At 44.7% G+C, this 22,407-nt stretch overlaps 1 protein-coding gene and 1 long non-coding RNA gene across 5 annotated transcripts in view; one reads left to right on the forward strand and one right to left on the reverse strand.

Moving 5' to 3' along the window:
• On the forward strand, window positions 1-17,846 carry LOC110070426 (zinc finger protein RFP). 3 transcript variants are annotated; one of them, XR_013542686.1, is made up of 8 exons: window positions 1-610; window positions 1,024-1,119; window positions 5,872-6,102; window positions 6,848-6,870; window positions 7,565-7,683; window positions 12,582-12,614; window positions 14,198-14,311; window positions 16,305-17,846. XR_013542686.1 is itself a non-coding variant. In XM_078388600.1 (7 exons), exons 1-7 carry the CDS (start codon window positions 185-187, stop codon window positions 16,820-16,822), a joined length of 1,446 nt encoding a protein of 481 aa, XP_078244726.1. In that variant the 5' UTR covers window positions 1-184; the 3' UTR covers window positions 16,823-17,846. The 3 variants fall into 3 exon arrangements, 2 of the variants coding, with proteins under 2 accessions (XP_078244726.1, XP_078244727.1); XM_078388600.1 differs by lacking the exon at window positions 14,198-14,311; XM_078388601.1 differs by lacking the exons at window positions 12,582-12,614; window positions 14,198-14,311.
• LOC140704063 (uncharacterized) overlaps window positions 12,578-22,407 on the reverse strand; it is a 10,757-nt gene continuing 927 nt past the window's right edge. Inside the window, exons 2-4 of one of the 2 annotated variants that reach the window (XR_013542691.1) lie at window positions 20,713-21,477; window positions 16,266-16,352; window positions 12,578-13,157 (exon numbers count right to left, since the gene is read on the reverse strand). This is a non-coding gene — a long non-coding RNA (uncharacterized LOC140704063). Of the gene's footprint in view, window positions 13,158-16,265; window positions 16,353-20,671; window positions 21,478-22,407 lie in introns of those variants that run through there. The other variant, XR_012083164.2, reaches the window with a different exon arrangement.

Here is a 22,407-nt window from a genome sequence, read left to right on the forward strand (position 1 = left end):
TTTCTTTCTTTCTTTCTTTCTTTCTTTCTTTCGTGTAGAGTCTGTTCCTTCAGCCCGCTCTTTTTTTTTCTTCTGTTGATGAGTTTATGTTCAGCGATTTCCTGGAAGAGAAACGTCCAGTTTTAAAAGCCTTAGCAAACGAGAAAATGAAAGTAAACTTGTTCTCCGCTTCCTGCCACCTGCCATGGCTGCTCCTTCAGGGATTGTCTTCCAGGGTCTCTGCGAGGAAGCCATTTGCCCCATCTGCCTGGAGTATTTCAAGGATCCGGTCACTATTGAATGTGGGCACAACTTCTGCCGAGCCTGCCTGACCCAGTGCTGGGAGGGGTCGGAGGGGGAAGAGGTTTCCTGCCCTCAGTGCCGAGAAAAAGTCGAAAGGATTCTCATCCCCAATCGGCAGCTGGCCAACATTGTGGAATTGACCAAGAAGCTCTGCCTTCAAGAGAAAACGAGGACCGAGGGGAAGTGGAGAGTTTGCGGGAAGCACCAGGAGCCCCTGAAGCTCTTCTGCAAGGATGATGAAGCCCCCATCTGCGTGGTGTGTGACAGATCCAGAGAGCACAGGGATCATGATGTGGTTCTTCTGGAGGAGGCTGCTTTGCAATATAAGGTAGAAAATTTTGCGGCTCTCTCTGTAAGGAGGGGGAAATACTGTAGGTTTGCAGTTCCAGGGAGCCCTGAGGACCCTCAGAAGATGTAGAGGAGCATTATGCATGCAGAAATTAAGAGACTTGGCACCTTCTCTATCAGCCCCCCCCAAGGCAATCCACAGTTTCCTTCAAAGAGAAAGAACAGCTTCAGGAAACACCCCCGCCCCCTATTTCTGGGTCACGGGTTCAGGAGTGCATTTATTTTTATTATTTTATTCATTATTAGACTTATTACCCTGCCCCTCTAAAAAGGAGACCCACAACCTCACCTCTATAGCAGAGCAAGTACAGTATGTGCGTGTGTGTGTGTGTGCGCGCGCGCCCCCCTCCCTGCTTCTTTGAACCAAACTTGAGTTTCCTATTTTCTCTTCAGGATGTGATCCTCACTCGCTTGGACCGTATGATGGAGGAGAAGGCAAGAATTGTCAAATATAAAGATGAAACAGAGAAAGAAAGCAATGATCTGCTTGTGAGTACTATTGTTACTACGATGGGGAAAAAAGTTCCTAAATCAAGGTGTGGACATATGGTATAAAAAATGAGAAGTAAAGGCTACAGGGAAACCTGAATGTCTCAAATTTGGAATAGCCTGGGGTGTTATTGGGAAGGTTTTAACTGGTGGCAGTGACATTCAGAAAGTGGGCCCTTTCAGATAAGGGGGTGGGTGCCTTCTGGAGCATTGGAAAGTGGGGGGGGGGACGCTGCCTATGCTCATCCATGGATTTTGCATAGCTGGACCCCCCTCCCACACACGCTGGTTAAAGTTGTGTATTGAAATCTCACTCTTAAACCCTACTGACAGAATACCTTCCAAGACTTCAGGCAATAGGGTAGAGGTGTGTGGCAAAGACACCCCCCCCCCCCCGCGAAGGACCAGCCTGGCCATGAGGCAGATTGAGGCTGTTGTTTCAAGCGGCAAAGGGATGAGGATGATACAGAGCCACCATCCACTATCCGCTGCCTCAGCCAGTCTATGGCCTCCTAGACGGGCACATGGGAAGGGAGTTATTTTTCCTGGGTGGCTCCCGGATTGTGAACTGTGCGCCCCTCTTGAGTTCATCTGTGCAACACATTATTTAAAAACAGAAAGCATTACAACTTTCAGGAATCTTTAGCCTTAAAGCATATTATAAATGATTTAACGTAGTGTCGTAGCATTTATTTATGTATTTATGTATTTATTTATTTACAGTATTTTTAGCTGCACCATTACCAGTGGCTTCTGGGCAGCGTACAACAATATTAAAACTAAAAAACATTAAAAAGACAATATAAAATATCCTATATTAAAACAATACTTAAAACATTAATATTAATAAGTCTTGCTGCTCATGCGGACAGCTAGAGCATACTGTTTAATTAAAATGCTGGCTAAACAGAAAAGTCTTTTCCTGGTGCTGAAAAGCCTAAAGTGTTGGAGCCAGGCGAATCTCTATAGGGACGGCATTCTAAAGTTGGGGGGCAACAGCTGAGAAGACCCTATTTCGACATGCCATCCCCCCTCACCTCTTTCAGGGATGGGACCTTCAGAAGGGCCTCCTGGCCTGATCTTACCGTGTTTCTCCGATAATAAGACACTGTCTTATTATCTTTTGGGGGAAAGAAAAGGGCAGAGGGCTTATTTTCGGGGGAGGGCTTATTTTAATGACCCGTCATTAAAATAAGCCCTCCCCCAAAAATGCGATCTGAAGAGAAACCAGAGCATTTTCCCCCCGAAAGCTGGCGACAGCCGCACCAGCAGCAGCAGCGGCGGCGGCGGCAGCTACTTGGGCTCGGCCAGGGAGGAGACGGAGGCTGGGGAAAGGCAGCGGCTGAGAAGAACTGGGCTTCTCCTTCCTGCTTTCCTGCTCTCGCTTTCTGGCTCTCTGCGAAGCCCTCACCACTGTGGAAGCGAAAGGGGAGCCAAAAAGGCGGGCTTTGCCGGGAAGGGGGAAAACACAGCGAGCGAGCGTGCCTGCTCAGCTTGCAGGCGATGCTCCTCGCTTTGCTGCCTTGGTCGCCTCCTCCCCTCCGCCTCGAAGCTTTTGTTCTCCTCCTCTCTGGTCCGGGGGCAGGAGCGCCCGCGCGGCGCCCGCGGGGCTCGTGCCTCTCTCTCCCTCCCGCGCCGGGCAGGGGAGTTCCAGGCGGAGGAGGAGCTTGCGCGGCTGTTGGCTCCCGGGATCCTGTTCGGCGCGCCCTGAGACGAAAGCACTGCCATGAAGGGCGAAGCTCTGCTTTCTCCCTACTGCATTCTGCTCTGCTGAAGGGATGTTTTTTCGCGCCCTCGGTAAGCTTACCCAGGGCGCGAGTAGGGCAACAGGGCTTATTTTCGGTGGAGGGCTTACTTTAGAGGAATCCTACAAATTAAGGGGAGGGCTTACTTTCGGGATAGGTCTTATTATTGGAGAAACACGGTAGAGGACGGGCATTGTGGGGCTACAGGGGCCATCGCCCTCAGCACAAGAGTTCTTTGGGGCCCAAAGGGCCACCGATTCCTCTCCTCCTCTCTCTCCCTCAGGATCTCTCTTTCTGGCCTAGGAGGCAAGAGGATGCACAGAAGCAGCGGCTGTGCTGGCCTGCCCAGCAGATTTACCAGCCCTCCAGAAGAGATGACTCTTCCTCCCTTTCCCACCCCCCACCACCCTTCTCACTATACAGCCCAGCCCCAGTGTGGAAATTCCTGGGAAAATGAGATATTCCTCCCTCCCTGTCTTGTTTAGGGTTGTCATAACAACCACCTTGGGGGAAAAAACAACCAACACCTGCCCAACACCTGAGCTCTAAACAAGGGCAGCTGCACAAGTGAGCAAGCCATGTTTCTCTGGGCCAGGAGAAGAAGTCCTCTCATCATTTCTTCACCCGGCGCTCACTATGGAAGCTCAGGTGGCGTCTGTGGTCCGTACCGCTTTTTTCCATCTTAGGCGGATAGCCCAGCTGCGACCCTACCTTGATGTTGGGGCTCTCACTACTTTGGTGCATGTGCTTGTAATCTCAAGATTAGACCACTGTAATGCGCTCTACGTGGGGCTACCTTTGAGGTTGCTGCGGAAACTACAGGTGGTGCAGAATGCTGCGGCCAGATTACTTAGTGGAGTGAGAAGATTCCAACATATCTCGCCCACTCTGGCCGCACTGCATTGGCTGCCCATCCGATTCCGCATCGACTTCAAAGTGTTGATGCTTACTTACAAAGCCCTAAACGGTTTAGGACCTCGATACTTGGTGGAACGCCTTCTCCCACCAAGATCTACCCGTGTCACCCGTGCGAGCCAGGAGGTGAGGCTGAGGAGCCTGACGCCGAGAGAGGCCCGGAAGGAAAAGACCAGAAATCGGGCCTTCTCGGCGGTGGCTCCTCTCCTCTGGAACAACTTACTTCCCTCGCTGGGCATTTTTAAGAAACAACTAAAAACACTGATGTATAGACAGGCCTTCCCAACAGAAAATTCCTGACAATCTTTCTTTCTCTATATCTCTCTTCGACTACTATTTCTGTTTAGGCGTAACGTTTTTAAAATTATATTGTTGCTCTTTTGTAAGCCGCCTAGAGTGGTCTAATATGACCAGATAGGCGGGATAGAAATAAAATAAATAAATAAAAAATAAATAAATAAATCAAGTTGCTCTTGAAGGATATGCCAGCACCAGCTACTGAGCCGGGCAGTGATGGCCCTTTTCTTGTCCCCCTGGCCCCCATCCATGCACCTGTCAGGCTGTCTTCTTTACTTTTGCTTAACTGTGGCCCGATTCACAGCTGACTCTTCATCCCACCTTCTCGCCGGAGTGGCTCGCTGCGCGGCGAGGTGGAGACGTGCCAGCTAGGCTGCTTCCGCAACTGGCATGCTGTGTGGCGACCAGTTTGTGGACCAGCTGGTTGAGGGGCTGGATCTCCATAGCACCTGTGATGCCAATATTCATATTTGTATCTCCAGGGATACAAATATGAATAGCCCCACTCTGTTCACCACCAATTCGCTTCCCTGCAAATCCAGACATTGTTGGATACTGAAAAAGATGGTTTTATCAATGAGCAACTTCAGCACTTGGGCTAAGTATAGAGTTGAACGCTGTGGCTACGCCAAAATAAATTGCCCATGGCATCTTGTTGTTTTATATGAAGACGTCAATCCTGATGAGCAGATTGCTAACTGGACAGCTTTAGCTTTACAAGTGGAAGCTGCAAGAGAGTTTTACTAACTTTGTTGTCATATTAAGAATCTTTTTAATTATCATTGCTTCAACGGCCGGTTGCGAAAGAAGCCCCTCAAAACTTAAATTAATCAATTGTATCAGAGATCTGCAATGAACCAAGAAAGACTGGGTGACCTAGCAAAACTTAATTGAGAGAGAATTCAGTGTAGATTTCAATACTGCTATTGAAAAATTTGCACAAATTAAAACCAGGCGATTCTGAATAAATGTGAGTATAAATGTGAGCATGCATCTTACTTTAATTACATCAGTATTTTCTTAAAATACAATACATGTACTTGGGGGTTAGGGGTTCAATACTGGACTAGTGGAAGAGACTCAGGGACGGTCCACGGGTTTTAGAGGATGCAATTCTTACCTTGCTCCGGGTGCTGGTAAGCCATGCTGCACCACTGACTTAATGTAAATTAGTAAAAGTGTTCACTGAGCAAAGCCACTTGGGAGAAAAATCCATGTTGTCTTTGCTGCGATTGTTGCAGATACATGATTCTCTTTGATGTCAGTATTGGTCGTATACTGAGTGTGTGGTGTGTTGAGGTGCATTACGTTGCATGTTTTCCTATATTTGCATTTCCTTTCAACTTTAAACAACTGACCTTTGCTGGAACACGAAGCTACGAGGGCTTGACTTACAGAAGATGTATAATAGAAATTTCTATTGCTTTTAAAGCTTTTGTAAAATACCATTCCTGTAAATCAGAACCTGGGAAACTGCCACCATAACAATAAGCATTATTATTTTGGCTAATATTTATTACACCAGCAGGTTAAACTGGGTACAGATCACAGGAGTAGTAAAATTAAGGTAAAACAAATCACATTAAACGCCTGTTCAGGCCTCCTTTTTAAAATAAAACGTACATTTTCTGGACTGCTTTTCCTACACTTTCCCCCTGAATTGTTCCTGCACTCTGTATATTCAAAGTTCCACATCTCGGCAGTGTGAGTTTTCCCGTTTGTAGACAATGTGATGAAGAAACCATCTTCCTGCCATACACTTCCTTTCCCCCTTCTTTTTGCCTGTTTATTGCAGATTCAAACAAAGGCAAAGATAGAAGAGATGAAAGCAGCATTTAGGAAATTGCATCAGATTTTGGAAGAACAGGAGAAACTTTGGCTGGCTGAGTTGGAAGAGGTGGAGAAGGAGATCGCAAGGAAAAGGGACGAGCACCTGGCCAGACTCTCCGGGGAGCTCTCCTCTCTGGGAGGTCTCATCCGGGAGATGGAGGAGAAGCATCAGCAGCCCCCAGGGGAACTCCTGCAGGTAAGACTGGCAGAAACAATGCAAGCTGCTCTCCCAAGAGAGAAGCTGCCTCCACAGCTGTTATGTGCCTCCACCCACAAAAGGAGTGAAAGGACTGAGTTTGAGGTACCGGGGTCCTGATGTAGGACATTCAGGAGCATCAAGATGAAAGAAAATGACAGTACATCTACCTCAGTGCAGGCTTTTGGTCTCCGTGTAATATTGACAAAAAACAACGTGCAATTCCCACTTCTCTGAATGCCTGGTGCCAAGCTAGGCACTGTTCCCTCACCACACCCCACACGAGCTTTTCAGAAACATCTGGATGGCCACTTTGGGGGACATCACATTGAACTAGACGGGCTTATGGAGCAGGTTTTTCTCATAGTTTCTAGTTTGGAACAGTCATTGCCAATGGCATCTCCTTTACTTGAAAAGGTTTCTGCTCCTTCTTGAGAGCCTTTTCTTGCCATAAAAGGGCCTGGCTGCGCAGTGAACACAGAGTAAAATAGGGTAGGAAGAAGCCCTCTGGCTCCCTACATGGTCCAGATCCCCCACAATATCCATTCCTTCATATACCCTTGAGCTCCTTTCTTGGTGATAAACCAGGACACAGGCTACGGTCTCTCTCAACCTCACTGTGGGAATCTTTTTCTTTCTTCCGAGTGTCTGAATGAGGTGGGCTCATGATAGAATAAGGAGGACCAGTGGAGCTTCTCATAGGATGGTTTGAAACTCTCTCTTCTTTCTCTCTTTCTCCATCTAGGATGTTAGAAGCCTCTTGCAGAGGTAAGTGTATCCCACTCATTTCCATCAGCATTACTTAAAGTTGGAAAGGGTCTATTTATGAGAGAACATGACACACACGCATGCTTCAGTTCTCCTGAGGAGACAAGGCTGATCTCTAGCATTCCAGAAATAAAGATAAGGAGCACCTTATTTATCCCACTGAGGAGCCCTGCCAGAACACAACCCTTTCCTTTCCTCCGTGGCACAGAGCGGAAAGCTCCTCTCTGCCCTCTTCATTCCTCTCTAATTCATTCTCTTACTAGTTTTTAAACCAACAATAACGGAATGGAATGAAGGGATTCTTAAAATCCTAGCACCTGTTTCTTTTAATATTTTATTAAACAACTGTTACAGGTATGGCCTTCTGGAGATTACTAATTCTGAGGGTCATCACAGTTCAGAAGCTTTTTATCACATGGAAGCTGTGGGATGTGAGGAGGTAGTCTTTAATAACCAAAAGTCTCTCCCTGAAGGTAATGTTGGGTGACAGCAGGGCTTTTTGGTAATCAAAGACTTCTTCTATTTTGTTTTTAACTTGAGGAGCCTTAGGCTGCCCCCACAGGCTGGTAAAATACTGGTGGGGGGCCACATAATGTGTATGACTGCTCTGGGCTTTCTATAGGTTTCCTCATTCACTCGGACCTTTTATTTATTTTTAAAGGGAATTCTGAAGTAACCTTGTTTTTCTCCATAGCTGTGAGAAAAAAGAAACATTTAAAAATTCCAAGGCTTTCCTTCATGAGCTGAAGTGGAAGATGTGGGGAGTCTGTGACAGAAATCCCTTTCTAGATGCTGTGATGGAGCAGTTCAGAGGTAAGGTACAATCCCTGCCAAGACTGAAGTCAGTCCTAAAGAGAATGAGACAACGCATATTTTTTTTTCTTTCATTGCCATCACAAATGGCCATCGAGCCAACACCCTCCTTTTGTTCCTGAAGGGACCAGACACAAAGTAGTCCTCAGACACTAATGGAGTGGGATGGGAGGAAAAAAGCAGATGAGAGGGGGTGGGAGTGTTTTCCCTACAGTGTGTTATCAGATTGCATCCTTTGTATCAGCTGCACATCTGCCCAAGTTGGGGGATTCCTTTAGGATCCTCTTTAAGTCTTCAATTTTCAGCACCTTTGATAATTTGGTGATCATTGACATGTGTTGCAATGTTGGCAAGCTCACTGCTTACCCTTCCAAGTGAATGAAATAGCAATGGCCCAAAATACATCATTTAGGATCCATGCTCCTTATAAACACCTTATAAATTTCATCACAGCAATATTCAGTTTTTATAAAATCTTGAAGCTTTTCAAATACTTTTGGAAGCTCTGGGTATATCCACATAATCAGACGGCTTTTGCAAGAACAAAGGGTTACGGCTGGAAAACCCACTGTCTTGGCTGTGGGTGGGGGGACCCTCACTGGTCCCACACATGTTATTGAAGTCCCGCTGCAGGAATCAAGGGCTATAGAGATATTAATAAAAGCTGAAATCCATATATGTTAAGTGGTACTTTCTGGGATTTCATCATAACTTCAGTAAAGGAGGAATGTATTAAAGAAGCTAGCTGACTTTAAAAAAATGAGGAATGATTACACAGGTGGTGGCTCTAAAACATTTTGTTCCCTTGGAAAGAAAGACTGAATGCAACATGCTTGAATATCCAGGTCAGAGAACAGCAAAGGATATTCAGTATATTCTTCAAATTAGTATGAATGGTTTACCTAAATCTCTAAGCTCCTGGTGAAGTTCATTGAAAAGGACAGAAATGATAATTATATCCATCAAGGATGTGACAGAATGTAAGACATTCATTCTTCATGAAATCAATCAAAACTGTTTTAGTGTTGTTTTTTAAATGTGCCCTTCAAATTCCGCTGAATAATTCTTTACCAATTTTTTATGCAAATTAAATTTAAAGAAAAGTTAAATACAGAACTTGCATAGTCAATTTATTTTAAATGAAGAACTACATGGGACTATAAACAAGGCAACAATCTTTACAACTCCAAGACTCAATGGCCTTCTAGGCTCCATCCAACTCAATTATTCTATGATTATTCTAATTTTTAGTCCTTCTAGAATTCTGTCCATAAAGGCGGATCTGTTCTTCATTCACAGCATATAGCTGCAGTAGTTTTGTTGTTGTTATGTGCTGTCAGGTTGCCTCCAACATATCGTGACCCCATTATTAAGAGACTAACATGGCCATGTCTAAAAGATGTCTACCCAGCACCTAAACCAATGCAAGCAGGATGTGTGTGTGTTTAGTCGTTTAGTCGTGTCCGACTCTTCGTGACCCCATGGACCAGAGCACGCCAGGCCCTCCTGTCTTCTACTGCCTCCCGGAGTTGTGTCAGGTTCATGTTGGTTGCTTCGCAGACACTGTCCAGCCATCTCATCCTCGGTCGGCCCCTTCTCCTCTTGCCATCACACTTTCCCAACATCAGGGTCTTTTCCAGGGAGTCTTTTCTTCTCATGAGATGGCCAAAGTACTGGAGCCTCAGCTTCAGGATCTGTCCTTCCAGTGAGCACTCAGGGTTGATTTCCTTTAGAACTGATAGGTTTGTTCTCCTTGCAGTCCAGGGGATTCTCAAGAGCCTCCTCCAGCACCACAATTCAAAGGCATCAATTCTTCGGCGGTCTGCTTTCTTTATGGTCCAGCTCTCACTTCCATACATCACGACAGGAAAAACCATAGCTTTGACTATTCGGACTTTTGTTGGCAAGGTGATGTCTCTGCTTTTCAAGATGCTGTCCAGATTTGTCATCGCTTTCCTCCCAAGAAGAAGGCGCCTTTTAATTTCAGGGCTGCTGTCTCCATCTGCAGTGAGCATGGAGCCCAGGAAGATAAAATTTGACACTGCCTCCATATCTTCCCCTTCTATTTCCCAGGAGGTGATGGGACCAGTGGCCATGATCTTAGTTTTTTTGATGTTGAGTTTCAGACCGTTTTTTGCACTCTCCTCTTTCACTCTCATTACAAGGTTCTTTAATTCCTCCTCACTTTCTGCCATCAGAGTGGTATCATCTGCATATCGGAGGTTGTTGATATTTCTTCCGGCAATCTTAATTCCGGCTTGGGTTTCTTCCAGTCCAGCCTTCCGCATGATGTATTCTGCATATAAGTTAAATAAGCTGGGGGACAGTATACAGCCTTGCCGTACTCCTTTCCCAATTTTGAACCACTCAGTTGTTCCATGACCAGTTCTAACTGTTGCTTCCTGTCCCACATATAGGTTTCTCAGGAGACAGATAAAGTGGTCAGGCACTCCCATTTCTTTAAGAACTTGCCATAGTTTGCTGTGGTCCACACAGTCAAAGGCTTTCGCATAGTCAATGAAGCAGAAGTAGATATTTTTCTGGAACTCTCTGGCTTTCTCCATAATCCAGCGCAAGTTAGCAATTTGGTCTCGAGTTCCTCTGCCTCTTCGGAATCCAGCTTGTACTTCTGGGAGTTCTCGGTCCACATACTGCTGAAGCCTGCCTTGTAGGATTTTGAGCATAACCTTGCTAGCGTGCGAAATGAGTGCAATTGTACGGTAGTTGGAGCATTCTTTGGCACTGCCTTTCTTTGGGATTGGGATGTAGACTGATCTTTTCCAATCCTCTGGCCACTGTTGAGTTTTCCAAACTTGCTGGCATATTGAATGTAGCACCTTAACAGCATCATCTTTCAAGATTTTAAATAGTTCAACTGGAATGCCATCACCTCCACTGGCCTTGTTGTTAGCCAGGCTTTCTAAGGCCCACTTGACTTCGCTCTCCAGGATGTCTGGCTCAAGGTCAGCAACTACATTGTCTGGGTTGTCCGGGATATCCACATCTTTCTGATATAATTCCTCTGTGTATTCTTGCCACCTCTTCTTGACGTCTTCTGCTTCTGTTAGGTCCCTCCCATTTTTGTCTTTTATCATGTTCATCTTTGCGCAAAATGTTCCTCTAATATGTCCAATTTTCCTGAACAGATCTCTGGTCTTTCCTTTTCTGTTATCTTCCTCTATTTCTTTATATTGTTCATTTAAGAAGGCCCTCTTGTCTCTCCTTGCTATTCTTTGGAAGTCTGAATTCAAGTTTCTGTAACTTTCCCTATCTCCCTTGCATTTTGCTTCCCTTCTCCTCTCTGCTATTTCTAAAGCCTCGTTGGACAGCCACTTTGCTTTCTTGCATTTCCTTTTCTTTGGGATGGTATTCGTTGCTGCCTCCTGGACAATGTTACGAGCCTCTATCCAAAGTTCTTCAGGCACTCTGTCCACCAGATCTAGTTCCTTAAATCTGTTCTTTACTTCCACTGTGTATTCATAAGGGATTTGGTTTAGATTATACCTGAGTGGCCCAGTGGTTTTTCCTAATCTCTTCAGTCTAAGCTTGAATTTTGCTATGAGAAGCTGATGATCAGAACCGCTGTCAGCTCCAGGTCTTGTTTTTGCTGACTGTATAGAGCTTCTCCATCTTTGGCTGCAGAGAATATAATCAATCTGATTTCGATATTGCCCATCTGGTGATTTCCATGTATAGAGTCGCCTCTTGTGTTGTTGGAAAAGAGTGTTTGTGATGACCAGCTTATTCTCTTGACAAAACTCTATTAGCCTTTGTCCTGCTTCGTTCTGAACTCCAAGGCCAAACTTCCCTGTTGTTCCTTTTATCTCTTGGCTCCCTACTTTAGCATTCCAGTCCCCTAGAATGAGAAGAACATCTTTCTTTGGTGTCAGTTCTAGAAGGTGTTGTAAATCTTCATAGAATTGTTCAATTTCAGTCTCCTCAGCAATGCTGGTTGGTGCATAAACTTGGATTATTGTGATGTTGAATGGTCTGCCTTGGATTCGTATTGACATCATTCTATCATTTTTGAGATTGTATCCCATTACAGCTTTTCCCACTCTTTTGTTGACTATGAGGGCTACTCCATTCCTTCTACGGGATTCTTGTCCACAATAGTAGATATGATAATCATCTGAGCTGAATTCGCCCATTCCTGTCCATTTTAGTTCACTGATGCCCAGGATGTCGATGTTTATTCTTGCCATCTCCTGTTTGACCACCTCCAGCTTCCCAATGTTCATAGATCTTACATTCCAGGTTCCTATGCAGTATTTTTCTTTGCAGCATTGGATTTTCCTTTTACTTCCAGGCACGTCCACAGCTGAGCGTCCTTTCGGCTTTGGCCCAACCACTTCATTAGCTCTGGAGCTACTTGTACTTGTCCTCCGCTCTTCCTCAGTAGCATGTTGGACGCCTTCCGACCTGAGGGGCCCATCTTCCAGCGTCATATCTTTTAGCCTTTTGTTTCTGATCATGGGGCGTTCTTGGCAAAGATACTGGAGTGGCTTGCCATTTCCTACTCCAGGTGGATTGCGTTTAGTCGGAACTCTCCACTATGTCCTGTCCGTCTTGGGTGTCCCTGCACGGCATAGCCCATAGTTTCTCTGAGTTACTCAAGCCCCTTCGCCACGACAAGGCAGCAATCCATGAAGAAGGCAAGCAGGATACCTCAAGCCAAACTAAAGCTACCAATTACAGCCTCACCAGGCAAGCTTGTAGGGAAAAAAGCAGTGCCAAATGTTTTTCCCCAGGAAAATTAGCAGAGAGCTTTATTCAAACTGGAATTTCAACAGTATTCAACAAAAGAAAAGTCCTGCCTCATCAAAACTCTACAACTGATATTTTTGTATCTACAAGATACTGTGGTGCTTAATCTTTATATAATTTTGCTTTCACAGATACTTTGTTCCCTAGACCCCAACTGCAAAAAGGTAAATCCCTTGATGTCTCATCGTATCTAGGGAAGGGATTGGTGCATCTTGTTTTGAGTATTTTTGCACATGCAAGAGACTCAGTCCAGGTGGAGACCCATTGAATCAATGGGTGAACAGCATGTCAACACTTACATAAGTCCCCAGATGTTGGATTCAGGCCCTTGTTCTTACAAAGGACCATCAGGAACCTTTTCTTACAAGTTCTCCCCCAAAATAATTAGCGTCGGTAGCCCCAAGTCCGGATCAACCTCCTAACACAGCTAAGGCTGTCCACCTGCTAGGGAAGCTTTTAGTCCTTACCGCTAGGCATTCCAGCCCAAGTCTAAGATAGAATAAAAACCAAATATGCTTTCATTTTCCCCCCAAGGCCCAGACATACCAATTTTTTTAACCTCCAGTGATTAGGCATCCTTCAGTCTCAAGAGACTATGGTAACGTGCTCTGCATGGAGTACTTGGAACAGCATCTAGTGAGGCTGAGAAGGCCAATTTGAGAGTGACAATCCCTTCCACACTGAAGACAAATTAGCCTGCAAAACTTCTAAAAACAAGCAGTTACTTGTTTAAACATAGTCATTTATGCGCATATGTGTTTGTGATTTTTTTAAAAAAAATCTTATAAAACAACACAGCAAAATCCCCACATATAAGATGGAGCTTTATATCTGGAATACATTATAACTTTTTGTTTAAAAAAAACAGTGAGTGGAATCTGTGCATTCTTTGTAAAAGAAAGCCATCTTCTCTATTTGAAAAAAAGTACAAGTGTACAAATTGGAAGGGTGACAGAGTGCTTTTGTAGAAGGGGGGCGCGCCAGCAAAGATTAATCCATTTCAGGCTGTCAGTAAACAAAGAGACAGTATTGAGAGTAGTAAAGAAAATAATTACGGTCGTGCCCCGCTTAACGATTACCCCATATAACAAATCCGCTTCACGACGATGTTTTTCTATCACAATTGCAATCACAAAATGATGTTTTAATGGGTTTTTTCACTTTGCAACAATCAGTTCCCTGCTTCAGGAACCGATTCTTCGCATTATGACGATCAAAACAGCTGATCGTCGGGTTTTCAGAATGGCCGCTGGCTGCTCAAAATGCCTCCCCGCTGTTTTTAGGAACCATTTTTCACAAGACAGGCACCCAAAAATGGCCACCCTATGGAGGATCTTCAGCTCATTGGAATGCATTAACCAGTTTTTAATGCGTTTCAATGTTTTTTTTAAATTTCATTTGACGACATTTTCGCTCTACAGCGATTTCACTGGAATGAATTAACATCGTCAAGCGAGGCACCACTGTATATTGTTCCAAGGTTGTAGCAGTTCTAATACATATAGAATAGTCCTTTCATCAGTCCTTGGTCATACACATAACAGTTATCAATGTCAGTCCATTTACCATACAATAAATGAGCGTCCGTAGTAAATTCTACTTTGTAAATCAATCCAGCAGAGTTTCTCCTTCTTCTCTCCATTCAACCCAGAAACCAAGTGTACTGAGACTGTCAGCTTTATTGCCCCTTGTGGCGAATTGGAGATTATCTTCTGTAGCATTCTTCTCTTGCATTTTGTTTCCACAGCTGCATGAAGTTTAACTGTTAGCTTGTTCCTAACACACCTGCAGTCTTTCAACAACTCTTTCTACAGAAGTTTCTTACTGACTTTCTCACAAACTTGATCAACAATTCTTACAGGTATTTCTAAGACCTGACAAAGGGTTTGAACACCTCCACTTGAGAAATATTTGTTTTTTAAAACTTACATCTATTTGTATTTATATTGATCACAGTTATAAACAGGAAATGTGATTTCTGCCGTGTATTGAACAATGGCAAAAAAGAGGAAACTACCAGATTATTTTAGCACAAAGATTTATGGCTAATAAGCCACTTTCTTAGAAATATAAAGTACAACATTCTGGCCACAGGTCTATATATGCAGTGTACATAATTATGGATCAGAGTAAAATAGGATGCTGAAAATGACAATTATGCTACTAATATTGGTAATGAACTTCCAAAGTATTGTTAGTGTAAGCATCCTAGCAATTGGCACAGTAATTAGCTAATGCTAAGTCTCTAGTTAAGTTCTGCTTTCACATGTATTTAATTCTGCTGAAGTTAGATTTCTTGTGATAAAGAAAACCATTCTGTGGTTAATCACAAGACTGTTAAAAAAAACCCAACCTATTAATGCATGTAGGCCAAAATCCTGATAAGTTTTCATACCATTGGAATTCAGTTGGGGTGAATCTCAGGGACAGATTGCCATAAAGTTCAGATGTTTAGCACAGACATTTGTTGCTGTCATATAAGTTGGGATGCAACAGAAGATTCCTGCACTAACTTAACTTGTGGCAATTCACCAGAGATATTCATAAACTAGATTGTGCCACTGAGCATAACTGAAAGCATTTTGGTTTATGTATGTCATTGCTAAGCGAAATTCCCCCATTTAAACCATCGTTTTGCAATCTCAAAAGCGTCAATGTAATGCGGATTTGTCGTAGAGCGGGGTAATCATCCAGCGGGGCACGACTGTACAGCCCAATTCAGTTCCCTCCCTCCAAAGTTTCCCATTGACATTGCCTTCCTTTAGAAAAGCTTCTTTGTGGTCCATAAGCATGCATTTAAGGTCCTGTTCTCCCCTTTCCTCCAGGGTTAAGACTTCAATTTGCAGGTCAACAGAAGTGCTTCTAAACAAATGTAGCCTAACCATAGTGCTTCCACGACTAACATCCCACCTTATCAAATATCCTGATAACAGAAACACTGCAAATCTATTTGGCTGAAAGGGTTTACAGGCACCTCTGCTGTCCTTCACAGTGAACACACAAAAGCCTGCTTTACTTTTGAGTGGGGTGTGGGATAACATGCACTTTAACATCCTTCCCAGTCATCTAGTCCTTCATGCACAATCCCCAACAGGGCCAGATCATCTTGGCAGGTTCAAGAGTCCTGACACTAAAGTTTTGGTGTTGGCACATCTGGTACTAGATTTGTGTTGATTTACAGCAGTGGGTTGAGCTGACCTCATTTTGCGTATGAAGACTGTAGAGGGTTGTTGTTGGTAGAGGATGGCATATCTCATGTTAGAAGATGGACAAAGGAATGAACACAAATATTGTGTCACGTTGTTTGATCGATATCCCTGAAGAAAGCTACTAAAACACAACGACCCAAAAAGAAATAGATACTGTATAACATCCATGTTATAATTTACAGTTCACACTTGAGAGCTTTCACACATCTCATCAAATGGTTCCAGCCTATTCCAGATAATAATAGCTCATTCTCAGAAACTTTGATGTGAAGGCCTGGACTCACACACAACCCACGCCATCCTACCCCATAAACACTGTTTCACCCATAACAAGCTGCACACAAGAGATGTGGGGAAACAGAAATCAAACTACATCACAAACCCAGATGCCATTCATTGATTCTAGTAGGATCTAAAGGCAGATCAGGCTAAAATCAATCTGTCAGCCTCAATAGGGGCCCAGGTTTTCTTTTTCCCTGTTTATTATACACAATGTTTTCTTAAGCATGTTGAGGTAGATTAAAATGGCTGCTTGAACAAAACTGCTGTGGTGTGCTAATGACACAAGTCACACCACAGTGGTTCCCCCCACCTCATTCTCCTCACCTTCTCTTCTGTTCTTTATCTCTTTTTGTCCCCAAACAGCAAATGTCACCCTGGATCCAAGCACAGCACATCCCCGGCTCTTCTTATCTGTGGATTGCAAAAATGTGAGATGTGAAGGCATGTGGCAAGATGTGCCCAGTGCTCCTGAGAGATTTGATGGACATTTTTATGTGCTGGGATGTGAGGGATTCAGAGCAGGCAGACATTACTGGGAAGTCATTGTGGGAAGGGGTGGAATTTGGGCTGTAGGGGTGGCCAGAAAGTCCGTACAGAGGAAAGGCTTTGTTGGTTTGGAAACTAAAGAAGGGATCTGGGCTCTGGGGAGGTGGGAAGGTGGCTACAGAGCCTCTGACGTTTCTGTTGAAACTTGTCTTCCCCTGAGTGAAAAGCTGAGGAGGATCTGGGTGTCTCTGAAGTATGAAGAGGGGCAGGTGGCTTTTCATGATGCTGATATGGGATCCCATCTCTACACTTTCACTGGAGCTTCTTTCTCTGGGGAGACCCTCCTCCCCTTCTTTTATGTGGCTGGAAAAGGCCCCCTCACAATATCCCCTTAAGGCAGCCAAACCAAAATCAGTATCCAAAGAGTTATGATCAAGGATAAACTACATTGTATTGATTGATGCAATGCAACTACTTCGTCCCAGTTGGAGGAGTGGGTGTGGCACTAGATGGAGGCATAATATCAAGAGAGAAATTGTGTCAGAATAGTCGATTTAAGGAGTGTCTTGTAGCACATGTTTGAACTGTTATTCTCCTTTTTTGATTTTGTGTTTTTGTTTTATTTTAAAATTAATTTAAAAAAAGAAAGGCAGAGCAAAGAAATGGGATGAGATTACACTCCCTCTAAAAACAGGGGTGCCCAACTTGTGGATGTTCCTGGATTTGTCTCTGAGCCTGGATACCACGAAAGCATAGGCACCATGAAGACCAGTCTGATCTGGCCCCAGTGACACATGCCTTCTTTACATCCTGTGAAGGCATCAGGGCTTATGGGGTTAACATCAAGTCTTTAAAAGCTATAAAACATGTATGCTGAAGCCACCATGCCAAAATATTTTGAGAACCATGTAAGAAAGGCAGAGCTCTCTTGAGAGAATGAAACACTGTGACCTTGGTAAAGGGTTGAGGGGAAGGAGTCTAGTTGAGAATTCCTTGCGCTTGGAAGGGGCAGTGCTCAGAGCAGTTCATGAAGAGAACTTGACTGCTACGTCTGGGGCCAATTAAGACACAGGGTGATTTGAGAAGCTCTCAAGACCGTTGATGAGGAGATAAGGGGATACAAGGTGGAAGGTAATTTGTTAGAAATCGTCGTCGTCTTAGAAAGATTCTTTAAGCTGTCCACACTATGCTTTGCATTCTGTGCTTGGGAGAACTTGGCACATGTGGGTAAGTATAGGCAGCCATAGATGAGCACTTCATTGTTTTCTTGTGAGAAAGCCCTACCAGGCCTTTGGCTCTGTAATTACATTTATGCTACCTGCTTATGCTCTTTTGTATAAAGCTGCTGGAACATTTAACCTTTTGTCAAGCTGTTATCCTTTGCTCCTTCTGGTTTTTAAATAAAGCTATAAAAATGTATGTGAGGCATTAAACCAGCCGTCTTGGATGGTCAGACAGGTTAAGAGTTTTTTGGATCCTTTTGAGTTTTATGCAGGGTTGGCCTGCAACGCGGAGCCACAACCTGCGTGTGTGTGTTTTCCCTGAAGCACCAAGGGAGGAAGTCACTCAGAGTGTGCTGGGGGAGAGCCGGCCATGGGAGGCCTTTCCCAATCACCAGCGCGCTGACCTTCCTGGACATAACCCGTCCAGCCTGAAAAAGGGCTGTGTGATTGAGTGGCGAGAGGACCTCTCAAGTAAACATTCACACTTCCTATCTGGATATGGGGCTGCCTCTGGAAAGTGTTTGGAAGTTTCAGTTGGTCCAGAACACGGTGGCCAGAGTGCTAAGTGAGCCTGGCTACAGGGGTCACACAACCCTGCATTACAATGGTTCCGCTGTCTGCCAATCTCTTTCTGAGCACAATTCAAAGTGCTGGTTTTCACCTCTAAAGACCTAAAGCAGGGGTCCCTGTGGCAGGATTGGACCATGGAGACAGATCACCCACCCCCCTGGACGCACTTCCCCCGCCTCATCTGCACACACAACCCGCCCACTGTACACACAGGTGCCCCGGCCACCCATGAGCATGCCCATCCCCTTCATGCATGCGCGCGAGGGCACCCCTCTGCAATCACACTGCGCCTTCATGCATGCACGTGAGAGCACCCTGCCCCTTTGCACATGTGCGTGAGCACACTCCACCCACCCGTGAACATGCCCCTCCCCTTCATGCATGCACATGAGCATGCCCTTCTGTGAGTGAGCACCTCTTTGCGCATGTGTGAGCATGCCCTCCCCTCCGTGAGCACACTCTGCCCCTTTACACATGCGCACAGCTTTGCTCCGCCGTCCCTGGAAGCACGGAGGAGTGCCCCGCCCCCAAACCAGTCTGCGACTCACAGGCAGGGCCACCCTCTCACTTCCGTAAACAATGGTTGACCCATAACAGACCCCACACCAAAAAGGATGGGGAAATTGAGAGCCGAGTCCCCACCCGAAACCCAGATGCCATCTCTATCGAGGCATCGACTCTGGCAGGATCTAAAGGCAGCTCAGGCGTAATTCAATCTTTTAACTTCAATGGGGCCTCAGGATTTCTTTTTCCCTGCTTATTATACAGAATGTTTTTTTTCAACATGTTGAGGGAGATTAAAATTGGTGCTTGTACAAACCTAGTGTGTTGTGTTGATGACACAAGTCACACCACAGTGGTTCTCCCCACCTCATTCTCCTCACTTTCTCGTCTGCTCTTTGTCCCCAAACAGCAAATGTCACCCTGGATCCAAAGATAGCACATCCCCTGCTCTTCTTATCTGTGGATTCCAAATGTTTCTGCCATGGATTCAGTTTTCAAGATTTGCCTGACAATCCTGAGAGATTCAATAGTCAACTTTATGTGCTGGGATGTGAGGGATTCAGAGCAGACAGACATTACTGGGAAGTCACTGTGGGAAGTGAGGGAAATTGGGCTGTGGGGGTGGCCAGGAAGTCCGTACAGAGGAAAGGCTTTGTTAAATGGAGAACTGAAGAAGGGATCTGGGCTCTGGGGAGATGGAGAATACAGGGCCTCCAACCTTTCTGTTGAAACTTGTCTTCCTTTGAGTGAGAAGCTGAGGAGGATCCGGGTGTCTCTTAAGTATGAAGAGGGGCAGATAGCTTTTCATGATGCCAACACAAGATCCAATCGCTACACCTTCTCTGGAGCCTCCAGATCTTGTGAGTTTAAGAATAGTAATTCACGTGGTATTTCCATCACAACGATACGGCATGTCACACCTGGTAGTGACCATTGAAACCCTTCTTGATACGCGGTATCCCTTCTAGGAAGCATTGATCAGTAATAAAATGGCAATGATTGGTAGGTTCATTAATCCAGCACTATAGATAACCCAAAAAAACCCCCCATCAAAATTGGAACATACAGTACCACATTCCCACATCTCCTTCAGGCTTGGAGGACTTCAGGGTGTTAAGGGGCTTGTGGAGGCTGGCATCTACCAATTGGAAGTCCTCAAGGCTTCTTGGAATGGAAAACCACATTAAAAGCCCCCCAAAGCTGATGGGGAATCAAATCCCAACCTCTGTCTCTGCAGCCAGATATCCAAACCACTGAGCTATCCAGCCTGCCTGAGTCCCTTGAATCTTTCTTTGTGTGTCTCTCACTCTTCGGTGGGCTCCTACAGCTACCATACAGGCCACTGGCCACCAGTTACAGAGGGACATCTCTGCCGTCACCAAACCCAACCAAGAAGGTACAGTTGTGTCACTTCCTCTTCCTGCCCAGAGGATGGCATCCTAAAATCTACCAGAATCACCCGTCATTGCCAGCAGGGATGGCTGAGGGGTCTGACGCCGAGAGAGGCTCGGAAGGAAAAAACTAGAAACCGGGCCTTCTCGGTAGTGGCCCCTCGGCTGTGGAATGCCCTTCCAGCAGAAATTCGGCTGGCATCCTCGCTGGCTGTTTTTAAAAAACAGTTAAAAACTTGGCTATTTAAGCAGGCCTTCCCTCCAGTCAGCTAAGTCTTTTATTTTCTTTCTCTCATCTCATTCCATTCTGCTAATTTTAATCAAATTGTATTAACTAATATATTAATTGTATTTTGTGATTATTTATATTTTATACTGTCCTATTTTATGTTGTAAGCTGCCCTGAGTAGACATGGTCTAGAGGGGCGGGGTATAAATTTTAAAAAAATACATACAAAGCTCCTGCTCACATGAGGGAAATGTTCTCTAGTTATCCCCTATTTAGATTGTTGCTTTTTCTTTCCCTGTCACATGAGACATTGTCAAGATCGAAACATTTTCCTGGCCAATGGTGTAACTGTGGTTTATTTTCTTTACCGGAAATGTCTCTACGCATGACTTGTCCCGCTTCTTTTCAGAGTCAAAGCCAGGTAGGTGGCCGCCATTATTGCAGCTTATACATTTTAAAAATATTTTTGTGGCCAGTACATCAGTATGTTGGTTAAAGTATGTCACAAGCAATTGGAGCCATTGCCGCAGTACCAGCATTTTGTTATGCCACTTTTTGTCGGTCATTGTGAGGAGACAGTGATGGAGAGGGATGCAGGAAAGAAAAGGAAACGGCAGATTATGCTGGAAAACAGGGGAGATGTGGGGGAAGCTGAGCAATGGGATTCTGCAGGAGCAGCCAGCACAACAGAGGACATCTTCCCAGACAGAAATCCCTTCACAATACATCAATGTGACATGGAATATTTTGATTGCTCCTTGAAACAATACAGAAAAGAAACCAGTACCATGGTGTAGGCAACAACTATGATTCAAACAGGAGGAAAGAAATCATTGCCACGCAAAGTCGTTGGGATATTTTGTTGTTTAGTCGTTTAGTTGTGTTTGACTGTTTGTGACCCCATGGACCATAGCACGCCATGCCCTCCTGTTTTCCACTGCCTCCCGGAGTTGGGTCAAATTCATGTTGGTCGCTTCGATGACACTGTCCATCCATGTCGTCCTCTGTCGTCCCCTTCTCCTCTTGCCTTCACACTCTCCTAACATCAGGGTCTTTTCCAGGGAGTCTTCTCTTCTCATGAGATGGTCAAAGTACTGAAGCCTCAGCTTCAGGATCTCTCGTGGATATTTTGCCTGGTATATAAAGCACATGACTGAGAATGAGTACAACAGAGGTAGGGAAAAGTATCAGAAGAACTGGAGAACATGTCCCTTGTGTGACCAGGGCCAAAGAGGAAATTCACTACCAGAAGGTGGGCTGCTGGCTACCACCTCTGATGGCTCCAGAAGGAGAACTGAAGTGACTGCAACATACGCTAAAACATCAGGAGGAGCCAGACATTTTTGGGCTCCTACATCCATCACTCCTAAGGCATAGTGAGGAATGCCAGGAGTTGCCAATCCCCTTCTCTTTCATCTCTCTCTCTCTCTTCTTGACCCCTTGTCCATCATTCCCAAACAGAACTGTCCATAAAGATGTCTGTAGCTGTTGGCTTTTGTACTAAATGGCAGAAAAAGCAGAAGATTCGTATCATAAATAACTGAAAGTTTTCTCCATCACAAGGAAGGGATTTTTCTACCACTGGCTTTGTGCTTCTTCACATACGTGGATGGAGAGAATACCACCTCTCTCTACTCCTTTCCTGCACATTCCCTATAGTGTCTGGTTTGGGCATTAAGAATATCCACCCCAAAGGACCACTTCCATCTGTCTTAATGCCCCAGGTATTTTTATTTATTTATTTCAAATATGTTAACTGCACCTTTCTCCTTAAAATGGACCCAAGGTGACTTTTATCATTAAAAGACAATGATTACAGCTTAAAAAAAAAGTAATAATACAAATACTAAAGAGGATCAAACAAAAACCACGCTATGGCTGGTAATAAAAGCAACATCAAAAACACACATTCAAAGCAGGAAGGCATAGCAATCGATTTTAAAATCTCACTCGGACAGCCAGTCACTCAGGGAAAGTTTGCCTGACTTCCTTCTTTCTGATCCATTTCAGGACTCTGAATTGCTCAGAGGATGGGCTAACATTCACCTCGTTCTTCCAGGAAG

This window comes from Pogona vitticeps, chromosome 2 (genome assembly GCF_051106095.1).
Source record: "Pogona vitticeps strain Pit_001003342236 chromosome 2, PviZW2.1, whole genome shotgun sequence".
Classification (NCBI taxonomy): Eukaryota; Metazoa; Chordata; class Lepidosauria; order Squamata; family Agamidae; genus Pogona; species Pogona vitticeps.

Bases quoted from the DNA above. Each gene is read 5' to 3' on its own strand.
- LOC110070426 (XM_078388600.1), top strand. From the start codon at position 185: ATGGCTGCTCCTTCAGGGATTGTCTTCCAGGGTCTCTGCGAGGAAGCC. The intron at 6,871-7,564 runs GTAAGTGTATCC...TTTTCTCCATAG, and splicing joins GTTAGAAGCCTCTTGCAGAG to CTGTGAGAAAAAAGAAACAT. The intron at 12,615-16,304 runs GTAAATCCCTTG...GTCCCCAAACAG, and splicing joins TAGACCCCAACTGCAAAAAG to CAAATGTCACCCTGGATCCA.